This window comes from Umbelopsis ramanniana, assembly GCF_025399195.1.
Source record: "Umbelopsis ramanniana AG unplaced genomic scaffold K450scaffold_7, whole genome shotgun sequence".
NCBI lineage: Eukaryota > Fungi > Mucoromycota > Umbelopsidomycetes > Umbelopsidales > Umbelopsidaceae > Umbelopsis > Umbelopsis ramanniana.
Window position 1 is genome coordinate 229,555 of NW_026252093.1, and position 20,365 is coordinate 249,919.

General features: G+C 41.7%; 10 protein-coding genes across 10 annotated transcripts; 4 read left to right on the forward strand and 6 right to left on the reverse strand.

Annotated features, from left to right (window-relative positions):
- Positions 1-149: 149 nt before the first annotated feature.
- K450DRAFT_225363 (uncharacterized protein) lies at positions 150-1,626 on the reverse strand. The gene is made up of 4 exons (XM_051586366.1): positions 950-1,626; positions 744-867; positions 572-673; positions 150-486 (listed from the first exon to the last, which is right to left on the reverse strand). The coding sequence occupies exons 1-4, from the start codon at positions 1,548-1,550 to the stop codon at positions 465-467; spliced, it is 849 nt and encodes a 282-aa protein (XP_051447904.1). The 5' UTR covers positions 1,551-1,626; the 3' UTR covers positions 150-464.
- On the forward strand, positions 1,406-3,095 carry K450DRAFT_225371 (uncharacterized protein). Its single transcript, XM_051586367.1, has 10 exons — positions 1,406-1,626; positions 1,695-1,730; positions 1,790-1,928; positions 1,997-2,041; positions 2,110-2,152; positions 2,216-2,301; positions 2,360-2,412; positions 2,467-2,667; positions 2,736-2,877; positions 2,936-3,095. Exons 1-10 carry the CDS (start codon positions 1,607-1,609, stop codon positions 2,990-2,992), a joined length of 822 nt encoding a protein of 273 aa, XP_051447905.1. The 5' UTR covers positions 1,406-1,606; the 3' UTR covers positions 2,993-3,095.
- K450DRAFT_291841 (uncharacterized protein) lies at positions 2,922-4,197 on the reverse strand (the record flags this gene model as incomplete). The annotated part of the gene is made up of 4 exons (XM_051593583.1): positions 2,922-3,245; positions 3,470-3,594; positions 3,674-3,792; positions 3,862-4,197. 4 exons carry the CDS (start codon positions 4,195-4,197, stop codon positions 3,088-3,090), a joined length of 738 nt encoding a protein of 245 aa, XP_051447906.1. The 3' UTR covers positions 2,922-3,087.
- Positions 4,198-4,684: 487 nt separating this feature from the next.
- K450DRAFT_225379 (uncharacterized protein) lies at positions 4,685-5,886 on the forward strand. The gene is made up of 4 exons (XM_051586368.1): positions 4,685-4,967; positions 5,054-5,361; positions 5,456-5,597; positions 5,662-5,886. Exons 1-4 carry the CDS (start codon positions 4,768-4,770, stop codon positions 5,804-5,806), a joined length of 795 nt encoding a protein of 264 aa, XP_051447907.1. The 5' UTR covers positions 4,685-4,767; the 3' UTR covers positions 5,807-5,886.
- K450DRAFT_225381 (uncharacterized protein) lies at positions 5,830-7,340 on the reverse strand. The gene is made up of 4 exons (XM_051586369.1): positions 6,855-7,340; positions 6,687-6,790; positions 6,522-6,615; positions 5,830-6,451 (listed from the first exon to the last, which is right to left on the reverse strand). Exons 1-4 carry the CDS (start codon positions 7,113-7,115, stop codon positions 5,966-5,968), a joined length of 945 nt encoding a protein of 314 aa, XP_051447908.1. The 5' UTR covers positions 7,116-7,340; the 3' UTR covers positions 5,830-5,965.
- On the forward strand, positions 6,855-10,783 carry K450DRAFT_225386 (uncharacterized protein). The gene is made up of 9 exons (XM_051586370.1): positions 6,855-7,339; positions 7,419-7,511; positions 7,579-7,860; positions 7,925-8,015; positions 8,081-9,096; positions 9,162-9,396; positions 9,465-9,878; positions 9,955-10,483; positions 10,543-10,783. Exons 1-9 carry the CDS (start codon positions 7,226-7,228, stop codon positions 10,664-10,666), a joined length of 2,898 nt encoding a protein of 965 aa, XP_051447909.1. The 5' UTR covers positions 6,855-7,225; the 3' UTR covers positions 10,667-10,783.
- An 825-nt stretch (positions 10,784-11,608) lies between these two features.
- On the forward strand, positions 11,609-13,352 carry K450DRAFT_225391 (uncharacterized protein). Its single transcript, XM_051586371.1, has 3 exons — positions 11,609-11,825; positions 11,941-12,969; positions 13,055-13,352. The coding sequence occupies exons 1-3, from the start codon at positions 11,660-11,662 to the stop codon at positions 13,096-13,098; spliced, it is 1,239 nt and encodes a 412-aa protein (XP_051447910.1). The 5' UTR covers positions 11,609-11,659; the 3' UTR covers positions 13,099-13,352.
- Positions 13,353-13,575: 223 nt separating this feature from the next.
- K450DRAFT_268847 (uncharacterized protein) lies at positions 13,576-15,141 on the reverse strand (the record flags this gene model as incomplete). Its single annotated transcript, XM_051592895.1, has 6 exons — positions 13,576-13,626; positions 13,697-13,827; positions 13,891-14,068; positions 14,163-14,216; positions 14,276-14,446; positions 14,518-15,141. 6 exons carry the CDS (start codon positions 15,139-15,141, stop codon positions 13,576-13,578), a joined length of 1,209 nt encoding a protein of 402 aa, XP_051447911.1.
- A 617-nt stretch (positions 15,142-15,758) lies between these two features.
- On the reverse strand, positions 15,759-17,735 carry K450DRAFT_225393 (uncharacterized protein). The gene is made up of 9 exons (XM_051586372.1): positions 17,584-17,735; positions 17,191-17,467; positions 17,005-17,108; positions 16,912-16,937; positions 16,786-16,837; positions 16,663-16,723; positions 16,376-16,580; positions 16,218-16,300; positions 15,759-16,148 (listed from the first exon to the last, which is right to left on the reverse strand). Exons 1-9 carry the CDS (start codon positions 17,692-17,694, stop codon positions 16,009-16,011), a joined length of 1,059 nt encoding a protein of 352 aa, XP_051447912.1. The 5' UTR covers positions 17,695-17,735; the 3' UTR covers positions 15,759-16,008.
- A 42-nt stretch (positions 17,736-17,777) lies between these two features.
- On the reverse strand, positions 17,778-20,235 carry K450DRAFT_225399 (uncharacterized protein). The gene is made up of 5 exons (XM_051586373.1): positions 20,063-20,235; positions 18,620-20,000; positions 18,450-18,558; positions 18,190-18,385; positions 17,778-18,124 (listed from the first exon to the last, which is right to left on the reverse strand). Exons 1-5 carry the CDS (start codon positions 20,096-20,098, stop codon positions 17,822-17,824), a joined length of 2,025 nt encoding a protein of 674 aa, XP_051447913.1. The 5' UTR covers positions 20,099-20,235; the 3' UTR covers positions 17,778-17,821.
- Between the last annotated feature and the right edge of the window lie 130 nt (positions 20,236-20,365).

Below are 20,365 nucleotides of genomic sequence, written 5' to 3' on the forward strand. Positions count from 1 at the left end.
TCGAGTGAAATATATAGTACTTACAGCAGACATTTTGGTATAGATTGAATAAAAACCTTTGAGATAGTTTTTTTGATACCGACTCAGTGGACAACAGCTGGCTTTTCGACGAAGGGCGTCATAGTGCACGTGCAAGATGCAAAAGTCAGCGACGTCATTTTACACGTGACTTGGGTATCCAATCAAATTGCATCAGGCGAGAGCCCGAATCTGCACATCCCGTCAAACTGGTGAAATTGGGATCCCGGCATCGCTGCCTGGGGATTTTACAAGCTCTAAGGTTGGCTCTAGCCGCTAAATTTGACGTTGCCTTGTCTCTATTCGATCACACTTCCCTTTATACACTATGACATCCCATTAAGTATATCCGATAAATGGGTATGAAAGCTTTTTCTTTTATACATCTGTATTAGATAGTTGTTATATTATTGATAGGTCAAACCATCAGGAGCTTTTTCCGTCACTTATTCAGGCGTCAGTATGTACCTAGAGCGATAGCAGCAGAAAAAATAAATGGAGTTAGATGAGCTTTTAACCGTCATCATGCCACCAAGTCAAGCTAATATCTTACATTTTAACAGCGAAGAGCCCGGCTGGGAGTCCATGTTGTTTCTTCTCTTTCAAAATCTTGAAACCGGCCTTTTTAAATATTTGCTTGTAAAGATCGTCCGATCTAACAACCGTACGTCAGCTTCAAAAGCATAAAGCTGTATCTCGATGCAACGAGCTCTCTCTATTCATACCTTGTTACACTGCTGTCTTCTTCATCTACGATATAACCTTTGGAAGCATTATTTTCCTTGATTCCAATGACACCGTTTGGCCGAAGGCCATCCTTGCATCTTTTTAAAAATGATACCAAATCATCTGATAAAAGATTTAGAAATAACACTATTAATTATCTATGTCAAGAAGCGATGCGATGAATTGTCGTATCCAATCAACTCACCGTCCGTCAAATGTCCGAGAACCCATTGACACCATATAAGGTCGTATTTCCCTGAATCTGGCGTAAATTCTTGCAACCCCATGCAATACAGGTTTCCGATTTTGCCAGCTTCCATCTCTTCCTTCAGGTATTCGTGCTTCGCTTGCTCAACAAATTTTGGTGTCTGCTCCACAAGGTCAACCTTTGCAAAGGGGACTCGAAGCAGAAATTCCTTTGTGACTCTTCCTATTCCGGCACCACAATCGCAAGCATAGGTTTTGTCAACACGCGCTTCCTTCTTGACAACATTGTCGGCTCCTCGTTGATCGTTAACGAATTCGTGAATAAGATCTAAGGAGGCTGCACATTCTACCGGGCACACGGATTCAAAGCCACCAAGCATTCCATTGACGGTTGGATCAACAGTAGACCAATAGTCTACCGCTTTAGTATACCAGTTTTCCTCAGCAAATTGTGGAACAGCGTTTGAACTCATTAAATGTTGATGCCTGGGTTTGCAATGGCTTTGAATGGTTGGGTTATTGTGTGCAGAAAATTGTGACTCGTTAATGCAGTTGCCTTTTGGAAATCTGGCTTCGCAAACGCAGGCTTTCCGACTCATGCCTACATTATCGAAAGTCACTATAAGTGCCAACGTTTTCCATGTTATAGCAAGCCATGCAGCCTCCACCGAAAAGGTTTGATTTCACTCTACAAAGTAATGCACTTTTATCAATTGCTTCTTATTCTTAGCTTTGATGTATAGGAAGAGATTATCGGAGTTCTACTTGGCAACTGGCAGGTAAGGGTTAGTACCTGCTATGGCCAGTTTCAATATCGATAGTAACCAAAGCAGCCAAGGAATGCTTCCAACCCTTTTTCTCGAGATCAATCAGTGGCGGTTGTAGAGGCAGTTTGTATATTAACCAGATCAGACAAGCGTAAGGACCGTGTTGAGATATCGCCTATCCAACTTCACTTGGCAGTAGTTGAAGCAGAGGTAAAGCGGCCATGATTTTTTTGGCATTTTTGCCTGCTAAACTGACCATAGGTTACTGTCACCGTTAGAAAATTGAAAAGGAGCTAGGGCGGCAGATCTGTGTTGTAGGATGGGTCGGTATCACTTACTTGTCTAAATGATGCCAAAGGTGGCATTATATTTTAACTCACATTTGATCTAGTACCATAGCCATCCTCATATTACTGTATTCCCCTCTCATATTGGCATGTGTCAGTCTTTGAGCTATTCGAACGTATGCGACGGGTAATCTAACTTTCTGACTGTAGATGTTCGAACGCAACTTTCACAACAAATGATGGATTCTCGATTCTTTGGTTTGATCGTATCGTGTTTTGACACTGATGTGGATTTAGTACGTCTGATTTCTACCCTTGCTCATATCATTTTCGAGAAAATTAACAATTTCACAGACACAAAGATTGCAAATAACCTGCTTTCAATCAAAGGACGATCCAGCGAGAGGGTATGTTGTTACTAGACGGCCACTGTACGATTACCGCTGCTAACCATCCTTCAGTCCAATACGATGCAATATTCCCCTGGAGATATTACCGAACAATTCGATGGAGGCACATACTTGCGAAACCATCATCGATATTTGTCGCAAAGTCTACGAAGAACAGGGAAAAGAACTTGCGCTGACCGCACAGAGAGTCAAATATGACTGTAAATCAGATGCAAAACTTGAAGAAACCATGCTACTGAGTGAAAGTACAAGGTAAGATACCTGATGATGTGAACCTGTAAAACCCATAAACAATCAATTGCAGCTGACTTTTACTCTAGTGCTTCTACTAGCCTTCCTCAGAAATTAAACGAACTTTATAACGCCGGGATATATGGTCAAGAAATAACCAGTTTAATAGACAAGCTTGTTCTACCAGCAACTGAAACTACTAAGCAACGGCATCTAGCGAATTTAAGAGAGGTAAAGTTCAACAGATATTGAAATTGACTGGCTGCTTAAGGTTAATGTTGTTATGTAGATAAAACGTTTAGAGGCATTGTATCCTGCTCTTTGTAAAAACGAGGATGTCATATAACTTAACTTCTGTAAAGTAAATCATAACACCACCGTGTACATTTATCGAGCTAGTCTGAGACCGCCTTTCAACATAATAAACCTTCCCCATCTTAACTAAGGCAGAGGCTTGTAAGGATAAGGCATAGCAGCTATTAAAATTCTTATGGGTATTGGATTTACAATCCAGTTCACAAAACACAACGTTCTCACTTCATCTTTAAAGTATAAAGCCATTTCCAATATATCATACATATACTGATTCAAATAATATACTGCAAATATTAACATAAAGAAGTAGATATATAATGAATGCTATTAGCTAAAACATAGTGAGATCAAGATGTCTGCGGGGCTTGTGTTACGGTCTCCAGTTTTGTTTTCGGTGTGCACCCCGTGTTGAGGTCATTGGAACCAACTTTTGCAGAAGAAAGAAGCCAAGATGAGCCATTTGTGTTACACTTATTCCATATACGCATGCACAGCATTCTTTACTTACTTTCTTCGACGCCAGAGAATTGGTCAGTAACCACCACCTCTCTTTCATTTTCAGGAGATATGATGAAGATTTCAGATTTTTTAGCATTTTTCTTCAAATGCTTGGAGATGGAGGCTGTGAACATCCTGTATGGCACAGCCCACAAAAAATATGTCAAATATTTTGTTTAAGGAACTCAGATGTGTTCGAATTCCTGCAACTCACTTTTTGAGCTTCCCAGTTGATCCAGTTGTCAAAATGATTATGTCAGGTTTAAATTCCTCGGCAAGATTCACAATAGATGTCCTAATTTCGCCTTCAAGGACAACCGTTCGTACACTCAACTGAAGAGGGGGGGTTTTTTTAAGAAAATGTACATGGGAAGATCAACAATGCAAAGTTTCCTGGCTTACGTTTTTATGCCTTAAGCGCTGGGCTACTTTTTCCAGTGTCTCCTCAGCTCTGGAAACTAGAAATTCCCTTTGAGGATCTCTCTGAGCAGCGTAAGTGAATTCTGTAGTCGTGGTTACGGGAGCAGCACCATGCATAATGCTGTAAGGTGTTAGCTGTGATAATACACTGGGAGTTACGACATTGACAAGGCAAATGCTATCAGTTGGAAGTAGTGTTTTGTCTTCCATGCATTGATTTAGAACCAGATCAGAGTTATCGCGTTCGCAGTAGGGTATGAGAATTTTACGTCGTCCACTTTGTAAGTACGCTGTTGAGAACCTTCGAAGAGTAGTCATGGGCAAATGAAGAAGTGAAACTTTTGAGAGTCGATTTTTGGCGCCATCTTTATTTCATGTGCGCGGAATCTCACGCTGCAAAATTTAGTGCGCGCGAACCTCGGGGATGAACAGTGCAACCGATGAAAATATTTCGGAACAATACTCGGGGCGAGGTATACTTTACACCATATTCTGCAAATCATGGTTATACGAAGATCGACCACTGAAAACGTTGGTACTGATGGTGATGAGGTTCTTAAATTCTCTATTTTGAAAAGTTGGAGTGATGACTTCTACAACTCACGAAGTTAAAGAACCAGAACGAACCGTAACCGTTTAAACAATCATATATTCTCACCGAAGTGAACCTTGATATTTCATGGTTTCCTAGTCAAGATTCACTTGACAGTTACGCTGGATGAAGTTAAAGGCATATGGTTGGAAAATCGCTTTACAGGCAATTGGTCTCTGGGTTTGAAACCATTTGGTTGTTGCTGACCAAAAAACCCAAAGTACACTGACTCATCCGTAACCTTTTCCTAACTGGCAAACCACCTCTGCACTCGTTTACTATTCTCGAGTTCATTAATGACATACATGACGGACAACTGGAAGGACTCAGACTGCTCTGTAAAGCCCGTTGTAGATCGACATCTTTCCACTCAGAATGAATACGATTTCAAGTACATTCACGATACAGTTTACAGTTTAGCGCAGTCAGAACACAATTTAGCTCCTCAAGTTCGGGAGGCATTGAATGTCATTGAAGAGGCAGTAGATAAGTACGGGTAAGTTACAATGAACGTTGTTAAATGCCTTTCTCTTCAAATTCCTAGAAATAACCCACCCTACTTTATCTTCACATGTTATTAAGACAAGGAGTGCTATCCTTAGCGTTCAATGGAGGAAAGGACTGTACTGTATTGCTGCACCTTGTCATTGCTGCTCTCTACCATAGGCTTCAAACTCAAAACATCAAACCTATACAATCCGTGTATGTGACATGTCGAAACCCTTTTCCGGAAGTAGATGACTTTGTTGAGGAGTGCGTCAAGCGCTACAGGCTAGAGTCGATACGAGTTCCTGCACCAATGCGTCTTGCTCTTCAACAATTCATAGATACCGTCAAAGTGAAACCAGAGGCTATCTTGGTAGGCATTCGACGAAGTGATCCATATGCGGGTAAGATATAAAATAGATGACATGTGTTTGCCACAGTCGGCTGGCCCTCTTCACCCATTAGCACCAACACTCATTCATTCCTCGTCAATTGCAGAAAACTTGACGCATTTTGACCCGACAGATGAAGGCTGGCCTTCATTTATGAGGGTTCATCCTATAATTGACTGGTCATATCAAAACGTTTGGGAATTTTTACTATTACTTGGAATACCGTATTGCGAATTGTATGACCGAGGGTAAGATGTCAGGTCACTGTGCTCTGAGCCGCCAAATGGCAAGTAACTAAAGGATGTTTTGCAGGTACACTTCACTTGGTGGTATGGATAATACATTCCCTAACCCGGAACTCGTCAACCCCGATGTGCCAAGCGGATTTAATCCAGCCTACATGTTGACAGACGAACAACATGAACGATGTGGTCGTATGAACTCGACGAAAAAATGATTTCATGCTCGTGTTGCATGTATTTTGATTTAGACGTTAGGGGCTGTATAGATTGAGGTGTTGTTTTTTCAAGTGTATACCAACGAATATCTATCTGATAAAAACCAGCAATATCTGCAAAATATATCTTTGGGGTCTGATTACTTTCAATCCTTTTATTTACACTGTTGTATCCATGGAGTCTCCACCGCTCTCTACCACACTATCGGCAGCCTTTTCTGTATCTTCTACGTGTGTTGCTTTTTCTTTGTCTGTTGCCGTCATATCACCTACATCAACTATATCCGAAACAACGTGAGCAGTGTCGGCGGATTCAGCATCTTCCTCCATGTGGGCATTCATTGCATCCATCTCTCGGTTAACGCTATCGGAGTTGGCGGTTGAAACAGCCGATGCTGTACTACTCATATGGTGTTGTAGCTCTTGCTGATATTCGTGAGAGCTATGGTCATGTCGGAAATGAAGCGGCTCTTTGGTAGGAAGGGTAACAATATTGATGGTAGCGTCCGTGAGATGACCAGGTTGCCCGTTGACATTATTCATGCTCGCTTTTTCTGGTGGAAATAAATCACTACTACCGTTGGACGTTTGTGATTCATCAACAGAAATAGAAAATTCGTTCACAGTGGATGTTATCAATATTACCTAAAAACCAGATCATTCGTTAAACAAGAACACTTTTGTTTGGATTATATGAAATACGCTCGTTTCCTACTTTCTCAACTGCTCTCAGGTACTTCACTCGTGATGTATAATGTCGTGTCGGACTGACTAGTAGTTCTGCAAATCGCTGTATCGTAAATGGTGGTCTATGCAACGACAAAAATTAATACTGAGCCAAGAGGTATTTACAGCAACTTCCTTGAATGTCACTGCTTACTCTTCCATATTGTCAATAATATCTATAATTCTTGCTGTCAGGGTTTCGCTCTCTTGCTTAAGTTCGGTGTTGCTTTCAACGCCTAAAATATTTTGCCCGGTGATCTAAAGGCATATTAACCTTAGTTGGGCGATGCAAAGGGATTGAAAGTAAGTATAGAATAAATACCTCTAAAATTCTCATCTTTGCAATGTGCTTCAGATTATTCCAAGGACAGTTGAGCATATCCGTTTCGGAGATGGCGATGAGTTCATGATTGATGGATGTAGTAGGACTGCCATTGCTCACGTTTTCGCCCTGATCGTTATCTTCTTCCATTTGCATATCGGTCAGTGTTCTTTCGCCTAAAGATTTGGTTGTTTCGGAGGAGTGTTGTACATCATCTGCCCCTTCCGTAATGGCAGTAGCTTGCCCATTAGTGTTGGACATCGCTGAAAGCTTCTAGTCACTATACGACGTCACAACTTAAACTTGTAAATTTGGTACCGACCAACTCTTCGCCACTTGACCCAGCTGTGCCCATATTTTTACTTTTCACCATGGCTTACCCTGTAGTGCCCCGAGTCACCGAGGCCTTGAATTCACTCTATTCAGCTCAGGATTCAGAAGCAAAAAAGGAGGCTAATCGATGGCTCGAATCATTCCAAAAAACTGTAAGTTTTCGGCTACAATGACGAATAATTGCTTCTACAACTCGACCAATGTAAATTCATATGCCACAAACGTTCTTAGGCTGACGCATGGTCTGCAGCGGATTATTTGATTAAAGCTGACGAATCCAACTTAGAGACGAAGCTGTTTGCGGCCCAGACCTTTAGACAAAAGGTAATCGAACTATCTTTAAACTTGTGGTATATGCAATGAAATACTTATCGAATCGATTGATCTACAGATTACCTTTGACTTGAAGGAGCTGGATGAATCTGGTCGCGTTTCACTTCGTGATTCTTTATTATCATTGCTATCCGGGTATGCTACAACCGGGCCTCAGGTCATCAACACCCAGCTGTGCTTATCACTGGCTATCTTAGCAATTCAAATGCCCACCTGGAAAAATGTCGTCGCTCAGTTTGTTGAGCTTTTTGGCAATTCTGCAGAAACCATTCCTACTCTTTTGGAATTTCTAACTGTTCTTCCTGAAGAAGTCAATAATAACAATAGGATCCCAATAGGGGTAAGTACAATCTTGTAGTATCGATCATGCTGCAAGTAATCGATTAACCTTTAATGTATGCTAGGATGAGGAATTTCGTTCAAGAGCAACTGAGCTACTGACGAATAATTCTGACGAAATATTGAAACTGTTGGCGGTGTACATTCAATCAAGCGGTAGGTCTCAAAGCTAAATCGCAATGTTGATGGGGTGAGCCATACGATACTGACAGAAATCTTAGGCTCTGACACTGCCATTCAAAATAGTGTCTTCAAATGCCTCTCGAGCTGGCTCAGAACTGGAGATATAGACGTGAACAAGTTGGCAAACAATCCACTGCTAGATCTGGCATTCAGGGCGCTCAAGGATGAAGAGCTTTTTGATATCGCAGTCGATGTGATTTGCGAAATCATTTACGAAACTAAGGATGTACAAGATTATATGCCCTTGATTCAAGTGATTTATCCAAAACTTGTTCCCCTGTATCAAGACCTCGCCATTGTAAAGGAAGAGGAAGATGACGACAAATTCAGAGGATACTGCCGTATTTTCATTGAAGCCGGTGAAGCTTATATGCTCTTGCTGATCGCACATCAAGAGGCATTTACTACCATCATCGACGGTGTTGCGGTATGCACGGCTTATCATGATCTTGACATAGTTCCCATGACTTTCAACTTCTGGTTCGAACTTGCCAATTCGTTGACAAGCGAAACATACCGGCAATACCAGCCCCACTTTGTTCGTTACTTCGATCAGCTAGTCGATGTCATGATCAAACACTTGCAATATCCTGAGGAATCAAGTGATTTCACAAGCGAAGACCGTGATGAATTTAGACAATTCCGCCATCACATGGGCGATACTCTCAAAGACTGCTGTAGGATCGTTGGTTCGCATAGATGTCTCAGCAAGCCCTTGAATGTTTTATCTGGTTTGTTAGCTGGAGCTCACACTTCAGCCACTTGGCAGCAAATCGAAGCACCTATTTTCGCTCTCCGGGCTATGGGTTCTGAGATCCCAGACGAAGAAAATGAGGTGATGCCACAAATTATGGAGTTCTTATCTAAGCTTCCTCATCATCCCAAGATTCGATATGCCGCCACACTAGTTATATCACGCTATACCACATGGACAAGAAAGCATCCTGAATACTTGGCCTATCAGCTTAATTTCATATCGGCTGGATTCGAGAACGACGAAGTAGCGGCTGCAAGTGCGTTGGCGTTGAAGCATCTTTGTAAGGACTGTAGCGAGGTAAGGATGTTAGCGAATGGAAGGGGTGTTAAAGTCATCGGAGACTAACGCATTTTCACTCATAGCTACTCGTAGACTACTTGTCTCAATTGCATCCATTTTTCATAAACGTCGGCAAGACATTACCTATCTTGGATATTTTAGAGGTGACAGAAGCAGTTGCACATGTCATTGCTGTCATCCCTACCAGCGAACTACTCAAGGCTCTACAACTTTTCTGTTTGCCTTTGGCGCAAAAACTTCACGACGTGGCGGTTAAGGGGAATGAAGCTACTGAAAAAGATCATCGGGATGCTGCAGGTAAGTTTTGTTATGCAATCAAGATGTAAGCAGAATGGTCCGTATTTACTCATTATTATGAATATAAGACTTGTTGGAGCAAATTAACATTTTCTTGCAAGTCATTCAACCTGAAATTCCCATGAACGAAACGCACCCCTGCGTTGCATTCATCAACGAGTTATGGCCGGTTTTCGATTTGTGTCTTTCTAACTTTGGAGCGGACCAATCAGTTTCCGAATCTTTGTGCAAATGCTTCAAAACGTGTGTTATTTCCTACCGAATGCATTTCGTACCACTTCTGCCTCAGCTTTTGCAACGTATAGTGAACGTGTTTGCTCAAACTGGAATGAGCGCCTACCTCTGGGTTGCTGGTCGAACGATTCGTGAATACGCAATGGAAGGTACAGATGGTGTAGCACCTTGCTTGGAACTTGTAGAACAATTGAGTAGCCCAACGTTCGCCATGTTCGGCATTAAATCATTTGACGATATCCCTGACGGTATGTGAAGACTCGTCGTATAACGATAGTACTAAACGGAATGAAATGATTACTAACATTGATGATCGTTTTGCAGTCGTGGAGGAATATTTCAGAATGCTGGTCAGCTTTTTGAACAGTGCTCCATCTGCCCTGATCCAGAGCCCACTTCTTCCGACTATCTTCCAAGCTGGGTTGGCTGCACTCGCTGTCCAACAAATGGATGCCATAAATGCTGTGCTTACATTTCACCGAACACTACTCAACATCGGGGTTCCAGATGCACAAACCACACCAAAGATGTCTCCTAGAGCCTCCTCCGATAATATAGCTCACTATATGCCGACTTTGAGTGCTTCTGAGATTGCTATGGCCGCGCAACGAAACGCAGCCGTGGTCCGCTCGCTCTTCCAGGAGTTCGGACTTCAGTTCACAAACCAACTTTTTGATGGTTTAATCAACCACTTCCCTCGAGATGTTGTCCAGGACGTCGCTGCTATTCAAAAATTGCTAGTTCAAATGCTCCCAACAGAGAGCAGTAAATGGATGATCTCTGTAGTGGAGAACTTCCCTGCGCAAACCATGACGGCTGCTGAGCGACAGACTTTCCTCACTGATTATACCAAGTAAGTACAAGTATGTGAAGATGTGGCATCTGTATAAGAATCTAATCGTTTCATTCAAGGGCTATTCAAGATCGACAATGGCCAAAAGTTCGACGGGTATTGACTGACTTCGTAAACGCATATCGCCGCAAACACACCTCACGCGAAGCTCCAAGAAGAGTAGCATCTAGCGCTACGATCTAAGCTTGTAGTTAAATTAGGAGAACAACAATAAAAAGTTAAACTTAGATAATTTCAGTCATTTTAAAATTTTCTTTCATATAAAATAAAATTGATCGCTCATATACCGTTGTAGTCATTAATTGCGGCCATCATGGTGTGAATATGGATGCATTATATAAATATAATCATTGCGGTTAGAGACCATTGTTTGAACCAGCGACTACTTCTATTCAAAGAATAAGAGCAAGTCACTAGCGACAAAAGTCTTGAAAATTTTAAAATTGATGTGGTTTACTTGTGGCGCAAGACTGGTGTGCACGTTCAAGAACTTTAAACCCATTTTTCTGCTTTGAGAGATGAGACAGTTGACGGCGAAGCTAAACATCATTAAAGTAAAGGATATACATTACAAAGCTACACCTAAAAATTTCAACAAAATCCAAAAAACGTTCTTAACATGGAATGCTGACCTACTAGCGACCCTGTCTTCAACAAGAAGCACTACAATAGCATATGTAGACATGCTTATACATGCGTACACTAATGGTTACTAATAGTTACATTTTTCTTTAATATGAGCTTACTTGTGTCGAAAACATGATTTTAACTTCCTATTATCTCTCTACTAATTGTATCTGAAGAGAAATCGGCTGCTGCCATTCGGAAAAACAAGATGACAAAAAAATTGTGATATCATCAGTGGCTAGCAACCGAACCCATTTTGAAACTGAGGATGTCTTTCCAGCCTAGTGTGCATGGTAACCAAGCCACACATAGTTTTTCTTCAGTGGACTGAATAGGAGCGAGCAATGGCTGGGAATGAAAATTGCCTATTTCGATTCCCACCCAAAAGCAGGTCAGCTCTGATTGGTGAATGACGTTCCCGCTTAAGCTTGCCCAATCGGACCATGTGATTTTCAAGATTTTTGCTGACAGTGATTATTTGACCTATTTTTCCCCACCAACCCACCCCGCTTAAATTCTCTACTCTTTTTTATTAGTCTCTCATTCACAATGCCATCCCCACCAAAACCTTGGGAATCGGCTAATGCTGGTACAGCAACAAGCGCTATAACCTCTCCAGCTACGGCTGCTGGTGTCTCATCACTGGCATCTGATTTCAGCTCAACTCCTGATATACCTTCAAGACCTCAATCACTCGCAGCTAATAGACCAGCAGGTAATGTACAACATTGACCAAGTTTTTGGTCTACTGCCACCTAAACTGGCAGAGTATTGAGTCACTATTTTTTTGAATCCACTCCCATTAACATAAATTATATTTCATTTTACAGGCTATGGAACTAACTCTGCATACGGTGGTGGCTATGGAGCTTCGACTGGATTCGGCTCATCGTATTCCAGCCCATACAATCGAATGGGCTCAATGGGCTCAATGGGCTCATACGGCTCCTATGGATCTAGTTACGGATCTGGCTATGGCTCATATGGTGGTATGAGTAGCATGAGCTCGTATTCACCATATAGTAGACTTGGTTCATACGGTGGTATGGGCTCTTATGGGTCTGGTTATGGTTCATACGGTGGTGGATATTCTCCTTACAACCGTATGGGCTACAACGGTATGCCTGGTGGCCCCGATGAATTTTCTTTGACACAGCGAATGGAAACCGGTACTCGGGCGACATTTGAAGTGATAGAGTCCATTGTCGGTGCTTTCGGTGGATTCGCACAGATGCTCGAATCTACTTTCATGGCCACTCACTCAAGTTTTATGGCCATGGTTGGAGTTGCTGAACAGTTCGGAAACCTGAGAACTTACCTTGGTCAAGTTTTGAGCATCTTTGCTCTTATCCGATGGGCTAAAAGTCTTTTCTACAAAGTTACTGGACGACAACCTCCAGCCAACCCACAAGAGTTGAATGCCAACAGTTTCCAACAATTCCAGGAAGCAACTCCTCAAAAGCTTTCTCGAAAGCCTTTCTTCATCTTCCTTTTTGCTGTCGTTGGGCTTCCTTACTTGATGCACAAGCTTATTAAGCACATCAGCGCCAAGCAGCAGCAACAGCAGCAAATGTTCCTTCCAGATGGTACGCCTATGCAACAACCTATGAATGGCATGATGCCACAGCAGGATCAAGTAGACCCACAAAATCTGGAGTTTGCTCGCGCAAGCTATGACTTCAATGCTGAATCTCCTATGGAGTTAACTCTCAAGAAGGGAGATATTATTGCTATTTTGTCCAAGGTGGATCCAGCTACTGGTGTGCAAAGTCAATGGTGGCGAGGACGACTTCGAAACGGCACGATGGGTCTGTTCCCTGCAAATTATGTAGAGATCATCCAAAAGGGTGCACCAAATGGTAACGTCAATAACCAAGTTCCTACCAGCCCTTCACCTACAGCTGATGTTGAGTTGACCAAAATCCCGCAAGCAACGCCAAACAGCACAGCCAACCCTGTTTCTACTTAAAATTGACCATGGCTCTTGAAAGTAGGCATTAGATTATATGCCACATACTACTTCAAACACTCTCCAAACCTATCCTACTCGAATAGCCATTGTAATATATCCCATACATCCTTTATTATTTCTTTGTTTCGTCTCTATAAAACTCTCTTTTGGATATCTTCAATACACATTCTATTTCTGGATGCATTTGATATAATATGCGTTTGGATAAGTAATCAATCTGCCTCGCATCTCAAGAAGTCATTTAAGTGGTGTCAAAGAATGAAAGTACAGTATTAAAGCATAGTTTATTGCATAATTGTCCTATACTTGTGAAAAGAGTGTGCGTAGCATAAGTAAAGCATATGTATGGCGAAAATATCGAAACTCACTGGAAGTGCGAATCACCAAATAAATTAGACAGTACTATTAGTAGTATAGATATAATACATACGGCTTGTGAAAATTAGTGCTTGCTTTGTTCGTTTCCAGTTTTGTTGTTATTTGCTAATTTCCATTATCGTCGACAGAGACTTTGCATCATCTGGACACAGGTTTTTAATGAATCCTTTAGCGAAGAAAGTCAACATATTGAGTGCACTGGGAAAACAATTGTACAGTGGGAAAAAGAAGCATACCTGACACACAGAAGTCAAGCTGCATGCAATATCCACCGTTTCATTTAAATCATCAAAATCCAAATGTATCAGCCCACACTTGAAAGCGCTGACAGCAAGCGTCAGAGGAGAGTACTGAAGATACGCCCATTCTGAAAGTGTCAGGCCGTTGTTAGTGATATTTCTTCTAGTTACAAACATCGATGAGGGCTCACCGAAACTGGCCATATCCAGATACAATTGTGCTGCCTTCACTACTTGATCACTATACGCACATTGCTCTGGAGTAGATCGAGCTTCCGGTAAACACGAGAGCAGTTCGTCCAACATTGCCTGTGGCGTTGTTACCCGAATTTCCCAACCAAGAACTGATAGGATTTCCTTCTCGACTTTCTAAGGAATAGCAATTTAATACACGGTTATTATTGTCTTTTTTTCTGATTGGTTTCTTTTTTTTTTTTCAAGTGTATTGAGTAGATTATCCAACCTTGATCTTTTCTGCCGATGTAGCATATTTCGCGCATTCTACCATGTCGCCGATCTAATTGCGTTAAGGATTAATAGGGGCATAGATGATTAGAAAACTGGAGATATCCTTACCATTGGCTCTCGGGTCTCTTCGTTAAACTTGCCCGCTATATACACACAACCAAGTGCAACGTGATATATCCTCTGTCTCCATCGCAAATTACATTTCTCTATGAATCGATCCAAGAAATTTATGGCCATGAAAATAGTTTCTGAATGAAAGCGTAGAAATCCAGCATTGACCTTTCAAAATATGACTAATTAGAATTAGATTGCTAAGCTGTGCAAATTTATGAACCATAATTCACCAATACCTGATGTATCCATCGAATAACCTCCTTACGCAAATGATAGATGGCTGTATATTCCGTGAAAAGTAGCTGCCGAGGAAGGTGGCGGCCGTCAGAACATAATAATGCCAACAATCGTTTGCTTGGTGTGTATCTGTGTGATTTTCTTTCTCCCTCAATCCATGCAGACTTCGTCTCCAGAGGCGGTGAGCAATAAAGCGAAGTCGCTTCTACATTATGCACTGCAAGCTGATTATACGGTGGGACAGGGTAGTTGGTCGATATTAATTTGACATAGTCGTTAGTGTGCAAGGCAGAAATTGCTGGACATGATTTTTGTCGCTTCGGTACTTGAAAGACAAGCGTTTGTGACAAAGTTGCTTCGTAGCTTCTTTTGGAGGTTTCTAGGTTGCTGACTTCTTGCTGTGTTGTTTGAAACGATATACTTTTTGATATACTGTCTCTACTTGTTAATGTCATAAATGTGATATCCTTCTGTAGGTTTGGGAGGTTTCGGTGAGGGTGGCAATGTGAGCGTGTTGGTGACATTGTCTGGATATTACTATGGCGACTTTCAACGTCTACTCCCGAGTCTCTGCGAGTCAAACATAATGGATACATAGCAATATCAATCTGGTGGTTGGTCATTTTTTGTTCCCGAAATGCACAGGCTAGTTTGTTGAACAGAGCTGAGGAAAAGACGAACGCTTGCTATAAAAGAAACTACTGAAAAAAACAAAGAATGGAGGAGAGGTTAAAGTAGGTCATGAACAATAATACACTATATCAGCTTTGTGGTGTGGTTTAGACCTTTGATAATTCGTGAGGTCAATATTTTGTCTTATGTTCCTTCAGACTCCCAATTTGACCAAATAACCCACTTTTTTCTTCTGAATGTCCCCTTGGTTCAAAAAAACATACACATCCCTAATTTATAGCTTATAGCCGTATGTCAATTTCATCCAAATCAACGTTGCATCAATTAATTTTTCCTAGCAGACTCTCTGTTGATACATGGTGCATCTTCAGAATACTCCATGATCCTTTCGAACTTGAAGCCGTTCCTGCTATGAGCGTTGCTGCATCTTATATTAACGACGAGTTTGCATAGGTCAATTAAAAGCTATGACTATAGAACTCAACATATTTTTCATTTCTCACCCCTGCTGCTTTTATGTCCCTAGCTTACCTTTACCCCGCCGCCCGTAGGAATCGCTCAAGTAAAGTCAGTCAAGCATATCTTTCACATCCAGTTTCTGGGTTCGCTGCTTTCACTTCCGTTTATAGTTTCTTCCGTCTTTAATTTTTGTTTGTTATTCTTTCTATCGAATATCTATGTACAATGGAGCTACACCCGGCCAGCAGTGCTTAGAACGAGGAATGCATGAAGAGCGATATAATTTGCTTTTCTTATACCAGTTTGTCCGAACCAGGCTCAGAATTTAATTGATGTTTGAGGAACTAAATCCAGGAGGGGAATGGGAAATCGGTTTGTGTTAAGTCTATGCTTTTTTTCTACTGAGGATAATGAAACGTCATCCTTACCGCGCCTGCAGCTCCTAGGTATCCTTCATGTCGCAAAAAGAGAGCCCTGATATTGCCTTGTGACCAAAAGTTGATTGCATACGATAATGTGTTCATTGTAACAGGGTGACCTAAGCAAATTGTTATTATATTTTTAATTTGTTGATCCTTAGGTACGCAGGTAGAATGTATGAATTTACCTCGAATAAAGCCTCCTCCAAAATAAATTCTTTTCAATCCATGCTGTTGGGCGTTCAAATAGGCAATCTGACCAATGTTGTTGCTGATGGTTATATGTTAAGACTACTATGCATGCAACAAAAAGCGGTATGATATCATTGTAGCTGCGTGCGCGTACCTGATCATATACAACAAGCTTCTAGAAATATCTTCAGACTTGAAAGACTTTTGCTCTATTTTCTCGCCTTTTCGGAACACTTTACCAAAGCTTGATGCAATTTTGGATGACTTGAGCCCCAGCTTAGAGTAGTCTGATCCATATATATCTCCAACAAGCAGATCTACATTGCGATTGTCACCGTGTTGGGACATCTCCAGCATTTCTAAATGGACCAAGGGTTTAGTCATACATCGCATAACCGCAAACGAACAGAAGCAGGTACGAAATGTTGCATTGCTTCATACCGTCAAAAGATTTCGCATCTGTCAATAGTGACAGGAGGCCCCATAGTGTACCGCCGCCGAGCTAAAACAGATGTTATTGTTAGCAATCGATCGTCCTATCTGTATTGATGTTGTCGAACTCACCGACGTTCCACTGATGCGAACATAGTCGCCAGGGCCAGTAACTTTCAGAATACTAATTATGGTTTAATTGTTCATAGAATGTTAGGGGCCACGTGTTTCGTATCATCTAATCTACAATCACCTTACCTGACTCCACTACCAATATTAACCAACTGAAGTAATAAAAAGGCGTTAATTTAGGTCTTGATGATAGAATATCAATCGCTAGCATGAACTTGCCATGTACGGGTACAAATCCTTTGGCGTTTCTTCGAAACACATGCCTGTCGCTTCTGAATATGAGAATACTTCTCTGGGTATCTGTTGGATAAAGAAATTGAGACCTACACAAATCCAGTTAATAAGGTCATCATTTGCAACCCCCCCCCAAAAAAAAAACCTTGCGGGTTTTCATTGCCGCTTTACCTATTATGAGGCATTCCATCTCATCTTCTTTCCGAATGGGTATTCCTGGAAAAGCTCGCTTTAACTTTTCATAGTACATGTGTGCGCCGCCTCCAGTTGCCACAACATGTGGAGTGAGGTTGGGCCGTGTGGATTTTTGTGACTCTTGCAATAGTCGTACCACCAATTCGATACCGTTATCTAAACAGTCTGTCTCGAAACGCGTAAAATGAAGCTTTCCGCCTTGTATGCCTGGAGTGGACGTGTAGTAAACAACTTTAGTCAACGAGCCTCCAATCTAATATTTGTGGGGTGGAATTTCGTCAGTAAGCATATTCCCAATTTAGTGAGATATGGTATTGGAAATTTGCTGACTCAGGGTTTGTTCCGAATTCAGCACTTTGGCACACTCACGTCAATGGCAATTTGAGAAACTTGTTCTGTTTGATTGGGAAGGTAAATGTCGCGAGTTTCGTTAGAGGCTCTAGTTTCTGGAGAGAGACGAGCTCCTATAATGTTCATCATGATGACTGATGGGGAAAATTAAAAGACAAGCGGAATTCTACCGTGGGGTAAAGGGAATTCGGTCTCCTTTATCACTCCGAGCGTTTTATAAGCTTTGGCTGAGCCAGAAAGATTTTATTTGCGTTTGTCATCCAATTCGGTATGCATTACGGGTATACTGTACTTGATCAATTGATGGCAAGTGAGTTGCCCACTCGGAAACCAAGGTATTTTCACATGATGTGTTTAGCCCTTTGGTAAGTGCTTGTGTAGAACACTCTACCCAGAATGATTCCTCGAAATTGGTATTTCTACCCAGGATGCTGTATAGAAGGAGGAGGCTCGTTGGTAAGATGTACCCATGTACATCAAGTTTATATAATACACTTTGGCTTGCTTTTTCGGTACTGTTTTCAGATTTTGTAAGCTTGCGAACAATTCGTTGTTCAGTCTGTAAGTGCTACGTTTAGTATAATCTGGCACATTTGATTGTTCCGAATTAGTTTTCCATTTTACCTCAGCACACTTCAAAGTAGAGTTTAAGAAAGACTGTGGAGATATCAACGTCGGAGGTCCGTGGGCCCGGTCACTTGTCCTGGGTTCTCGCCATGTAACAAGCGCATCTACTAAATTTTGAACGTCATCCACTCCATGTACAAGGAAAAGTGAGTTCTTCTCGTTATCACCAGCTACTGGTTTCTTTTCTTGCCGACTGGACGTATCTGATGTAAGCATATGGTTCGTGATAATACGAGTTGACTCACGAATTTACTTACGTGGTACCAGGATTGATAGATTCCAAATACTCCAAGTCACTCAACACTTCTTTAGATAACACTTCGTTTTCCTTGTCATTCGTCTGATATGGGAGGATATAATTGACGCCTAAGAAATGTTGACTCAATATCAGGTATCTATAGTCTGTAGTTCACCACATTGTGCTTACCAGCGTCTTTTAAATGTCTTCGGAAGGCTACTGTAGATCTACTACCAATCGCTTCAACTTCACCTCCTACAAATCGTTTGGACCGAAATAAGATGCATACTGTAATGCCGATATAGTAGAAATAGTCGCACTCTTCCATATTCAATAGGTCAAATAAGGAACGAAATGATGATGCCCATTCGTCTTCCCGCGCCTGCCATTCCTGTAAGTCAAGTTTATCTTGTTCCGTGTATGCGCTTTTGCTAAGTAATCGGTTATTCGAAGCGATTTTATCGTTTGATAAAGTTGAGTTTGGATAGGCCCAGTGATACAAACATTGGCTTATAGTATAACCGACATCGGTGACCTCCTCCGGATTTCTGCAGTACTCAAGCAGCTTTTCGTTGGCGAAGTGATTGGATCGAAATCGTGAAAGAGCTTTTGCTTGGCTTCTGCCATCTGTTTGCATCCAGTCAAAATTATGAGTAGAAGTAATAAATAGACTAGTTTTGAGTGCCCAGTCAAATGGGGCCAGCGGTTGTGTAAGATTACTCATTGCCGTACTGCCTTGTTTCAGAGGCGTGGAATTAATCGTTTTGCCGATGTCCAATGCGCCCGATATTGCTGTGGCATTCTCTACCTTTTGTTTTAACACAGACAACAATCTTCCGTCATGTACATCTTCTTCATTCACTTCAGAGAGTCCAGTCATTGTATAGTTCGCGAGTGTCAGTTCTACACTTTGCTCCGGTTCATCCCAGGTATTATCCATCAAAGTCGCACGTGAAAAGCGAGATACCTCATCAGAAATGTCATAGTCGTCATGGTCGGCTCGGTCATTCATCTCGTCACTATCTACACTCTCCGTGCCGTCCGACATATCATCGTTGAGAAAAGTCTTATAATCATCTTGGCTAGCCAGATTGATGACGAGGCGATTTTCGGAATCGCCTAAATCTCCTTCTTCATTCTTCTTTTGCTTAACGACAATAGGTACGGTTCCTTTGATGTCAAGAGGTTCAGATATCTCGGCTATTGTGTGGTTGCCTTTTTCCTTCATTGCTTCTGATTCCTTGCCTTCGGACGCATTATCTTCATCGTCTGACCAATATTCGTTCTGAAACTCTTGTTGTGAAAGATTTTCCAATATCGAAAAAGAACTTTGGCTACTGTATTCTGGTTGCGAAGAACAGGCGAACGGATTGTGAGCATGCGCATTGGTTTGAGAGGACAGTCTGAACGGACTGTCTTCCTCTAAGGGTTGGCTATTAACGTCAGGCTGTCGTTCAGAAGACGGACGGGCAAAAAAATCAATGGTTGTTTGCCGTACTGCATTCTTTTTATCTTCTCGCTCTTCTTTGGCTTCACGGGTTTGCAGTGCCCTTCTTTTCCGTTGCAAAGTCTGAAGAATGTCCTTAGTTTAAAGCGATCCTAATCATAAAAAGGGAAAATCAATGGCTATACCTTTAGGTGTGCAATATCAACAGGCCGTTTGCTCATGTCCAGTGCTTGTTCATCCGGTACTGGTAGGAAGGCTAGCTTGCTTATTGCAATGCAAATGAGATTTGCACCCGAAAATAAAGAACACGCTCTCTCTTAAAAAATGTGAAAAATCGCGCTGTCCGCGTCAAAATAAAAGCAGTCTCGGTATTGGGTTATGAGTATGCCTCGCTGAGAAGGCACATCTTTATACAAACTAAAACAGAAGAATTTTACACAGGATGGATGGCTGGCGGCGGCAAGATAGATGGTTAGGAGTAAAGATAG

Coding starts and splice junctions, on each gene's coding strand:
- K450DRAFT_225386 (XM_051586370.1), top strand. CDS start 7,226: ATGGCTTACCCTGTAGTGCCCCGAGTCACCGAGGCCTTGAATTCACTC. Junction 7,861..7,924: donor ACAATAGGATCCCAATAGGG/GTAAGTACAATC, acceptor AATGTATGCTAG/GATGAGGAATTTCGTTCAAG. Junction 10,484..10,542: donor TTCCTCACTGATTATACCAA/GTAAGTACAAGT, acceptor GTTTCATTCAAG/GGCTATTCAAGATCGACAAT.
- K450DRAFT_225393 (XM_051586372.1), bottom strand. CDS start 17,694: ATGATGAACATTATAGGAGCTCGTCTCTCTCCAGAAACTAGAGCCTCT. Junction 16,838..16,911: donor AATATTGGTAGTGGAGTCAG/GTAAGGTGATTG, acceptor AACCATAATTAG/TATTCTGAAAGTTACTGGCC. Junction 16,724..16,785: donor TTCGCATCAGTGGAACGTCG/GTGAGTTCGACA, acceptor CATCTGTTTTAG/CTCGGCGGCGGTACACTATG.
- K450DRAFT_225379 (XM_051586368.1), top strand. CDS start 4,768: ATGACATACATGACGGACAACTGGAAGGACTCAGACTGCTCTGTAAAG. Junction 4,968..5,053: donor GAGGCAGTAGATAAGTACGG/GTAAGTTACAAT, acceptor CATGTTATTAAG/ACAAGGAGTGCTATCCTTAG. Junction 5,598..5,661: donor TGCGAATTGTATGACCGAGG/GTAAGATGTCAG, acceptor GATGTTTTGCAG/GTACACTTCACTTGGTGGTA.
- K450DRAFT_225399 (XM_051586373.1), bottom strand. CDS start 20,098: ATGAGCAAACGGCCTGTTGATATTGCACACCTAAAG. Junction 20,001..20,062: donor TTGATATTGCACACCTAAAG/GTATAGCCATTG, acceptor GACATTCTTCAG/ACTTTGCAACGGAAAAGAAG. Junction 18,559..18,619: donor AAGACATTTAAAAGACGCTG/GTAAGCACAATG, acceptor AACATTTCTTAG/GCGTCAATTATATCCTCCCA.
- K450DRAFT_225391 (XM_051586371.1), top strand. CDS start 11,660: ATGCCATCCCCACCAAAACCTTGGGAATCGGCTAATGCTGGTACAGCA. Junction 11,826..11,940: donor CGCAGCTAATAGACCAGCAG/GTAATGTACAAC, acceptor TTCATTTTACAG/GCTATGGAACTAACTCTGCA. Junction 12,970..13,054: donor CCAAAAGGGTGCACCAAATG/GTAACGTCAATA, acceptor AACGCCAAACAG/CACAGCCAACCCTGTTTCTA.
- K450DRAFT_225363 (XM_051586366.1), bottom strand. CDS start 1,550: ATGAGTCGGAAAGCCTGCGTTTGCGAAGCCAGATTTCCAAAAGGCAAC. Junction 674..743: donor GAAGACAGCAGTGTAACAAG/GTATGAATAGAG, acceptor TACGGTTGTTAG/ATCGGACGATCTTTACAAGC. Junction 487..571: donor GGGCTCTTCGCTGTTAAAAT/GTAAGATATTAG, acceptor CTATCGCTCTAG/GTACATACTGACGCCTGAAT.
- K450DRAFT_225371 (XM_051586367.1), top strand. CDS start 1,607: ATGCAGCCTCCACCGAAAAG. Junction 1,627..1,694: donor ATGCAGCCTCCACCGAAAAG/GTTTGATTTCAC, acceptor TTTGATGTATAG/GAAGAGATTATCGGAGTTCT. Junction 2,668..2,735: donor CTACTGAGTGAAAGTACAAG/GTAAGATACCTG, acceptor CTTTTACTCTAG/TGCTTCTACTAGCCTTCCTC.
- K450DRAFT_225381 (XM_051586369.1), bottom strand. CDS start 7,115: ATGTCCAACACTAATGGGCAAGCTACTGCCATTACGGAAGGGGCAGAT. Junction 6,791..6,854: donor CAAAGATGAGAATTTTAGAG/GTATTTATTCTA, acceptor ATATGCCTTTAG/ATCACCGGGCAAAATATTTT. Junction 6,616..6,686: donor ATTATTGACAATATGGAAGA/GTAAGCAGTGAC, acceptor GTCGTTGCATAG/ACCACCATTTACGATACAGC.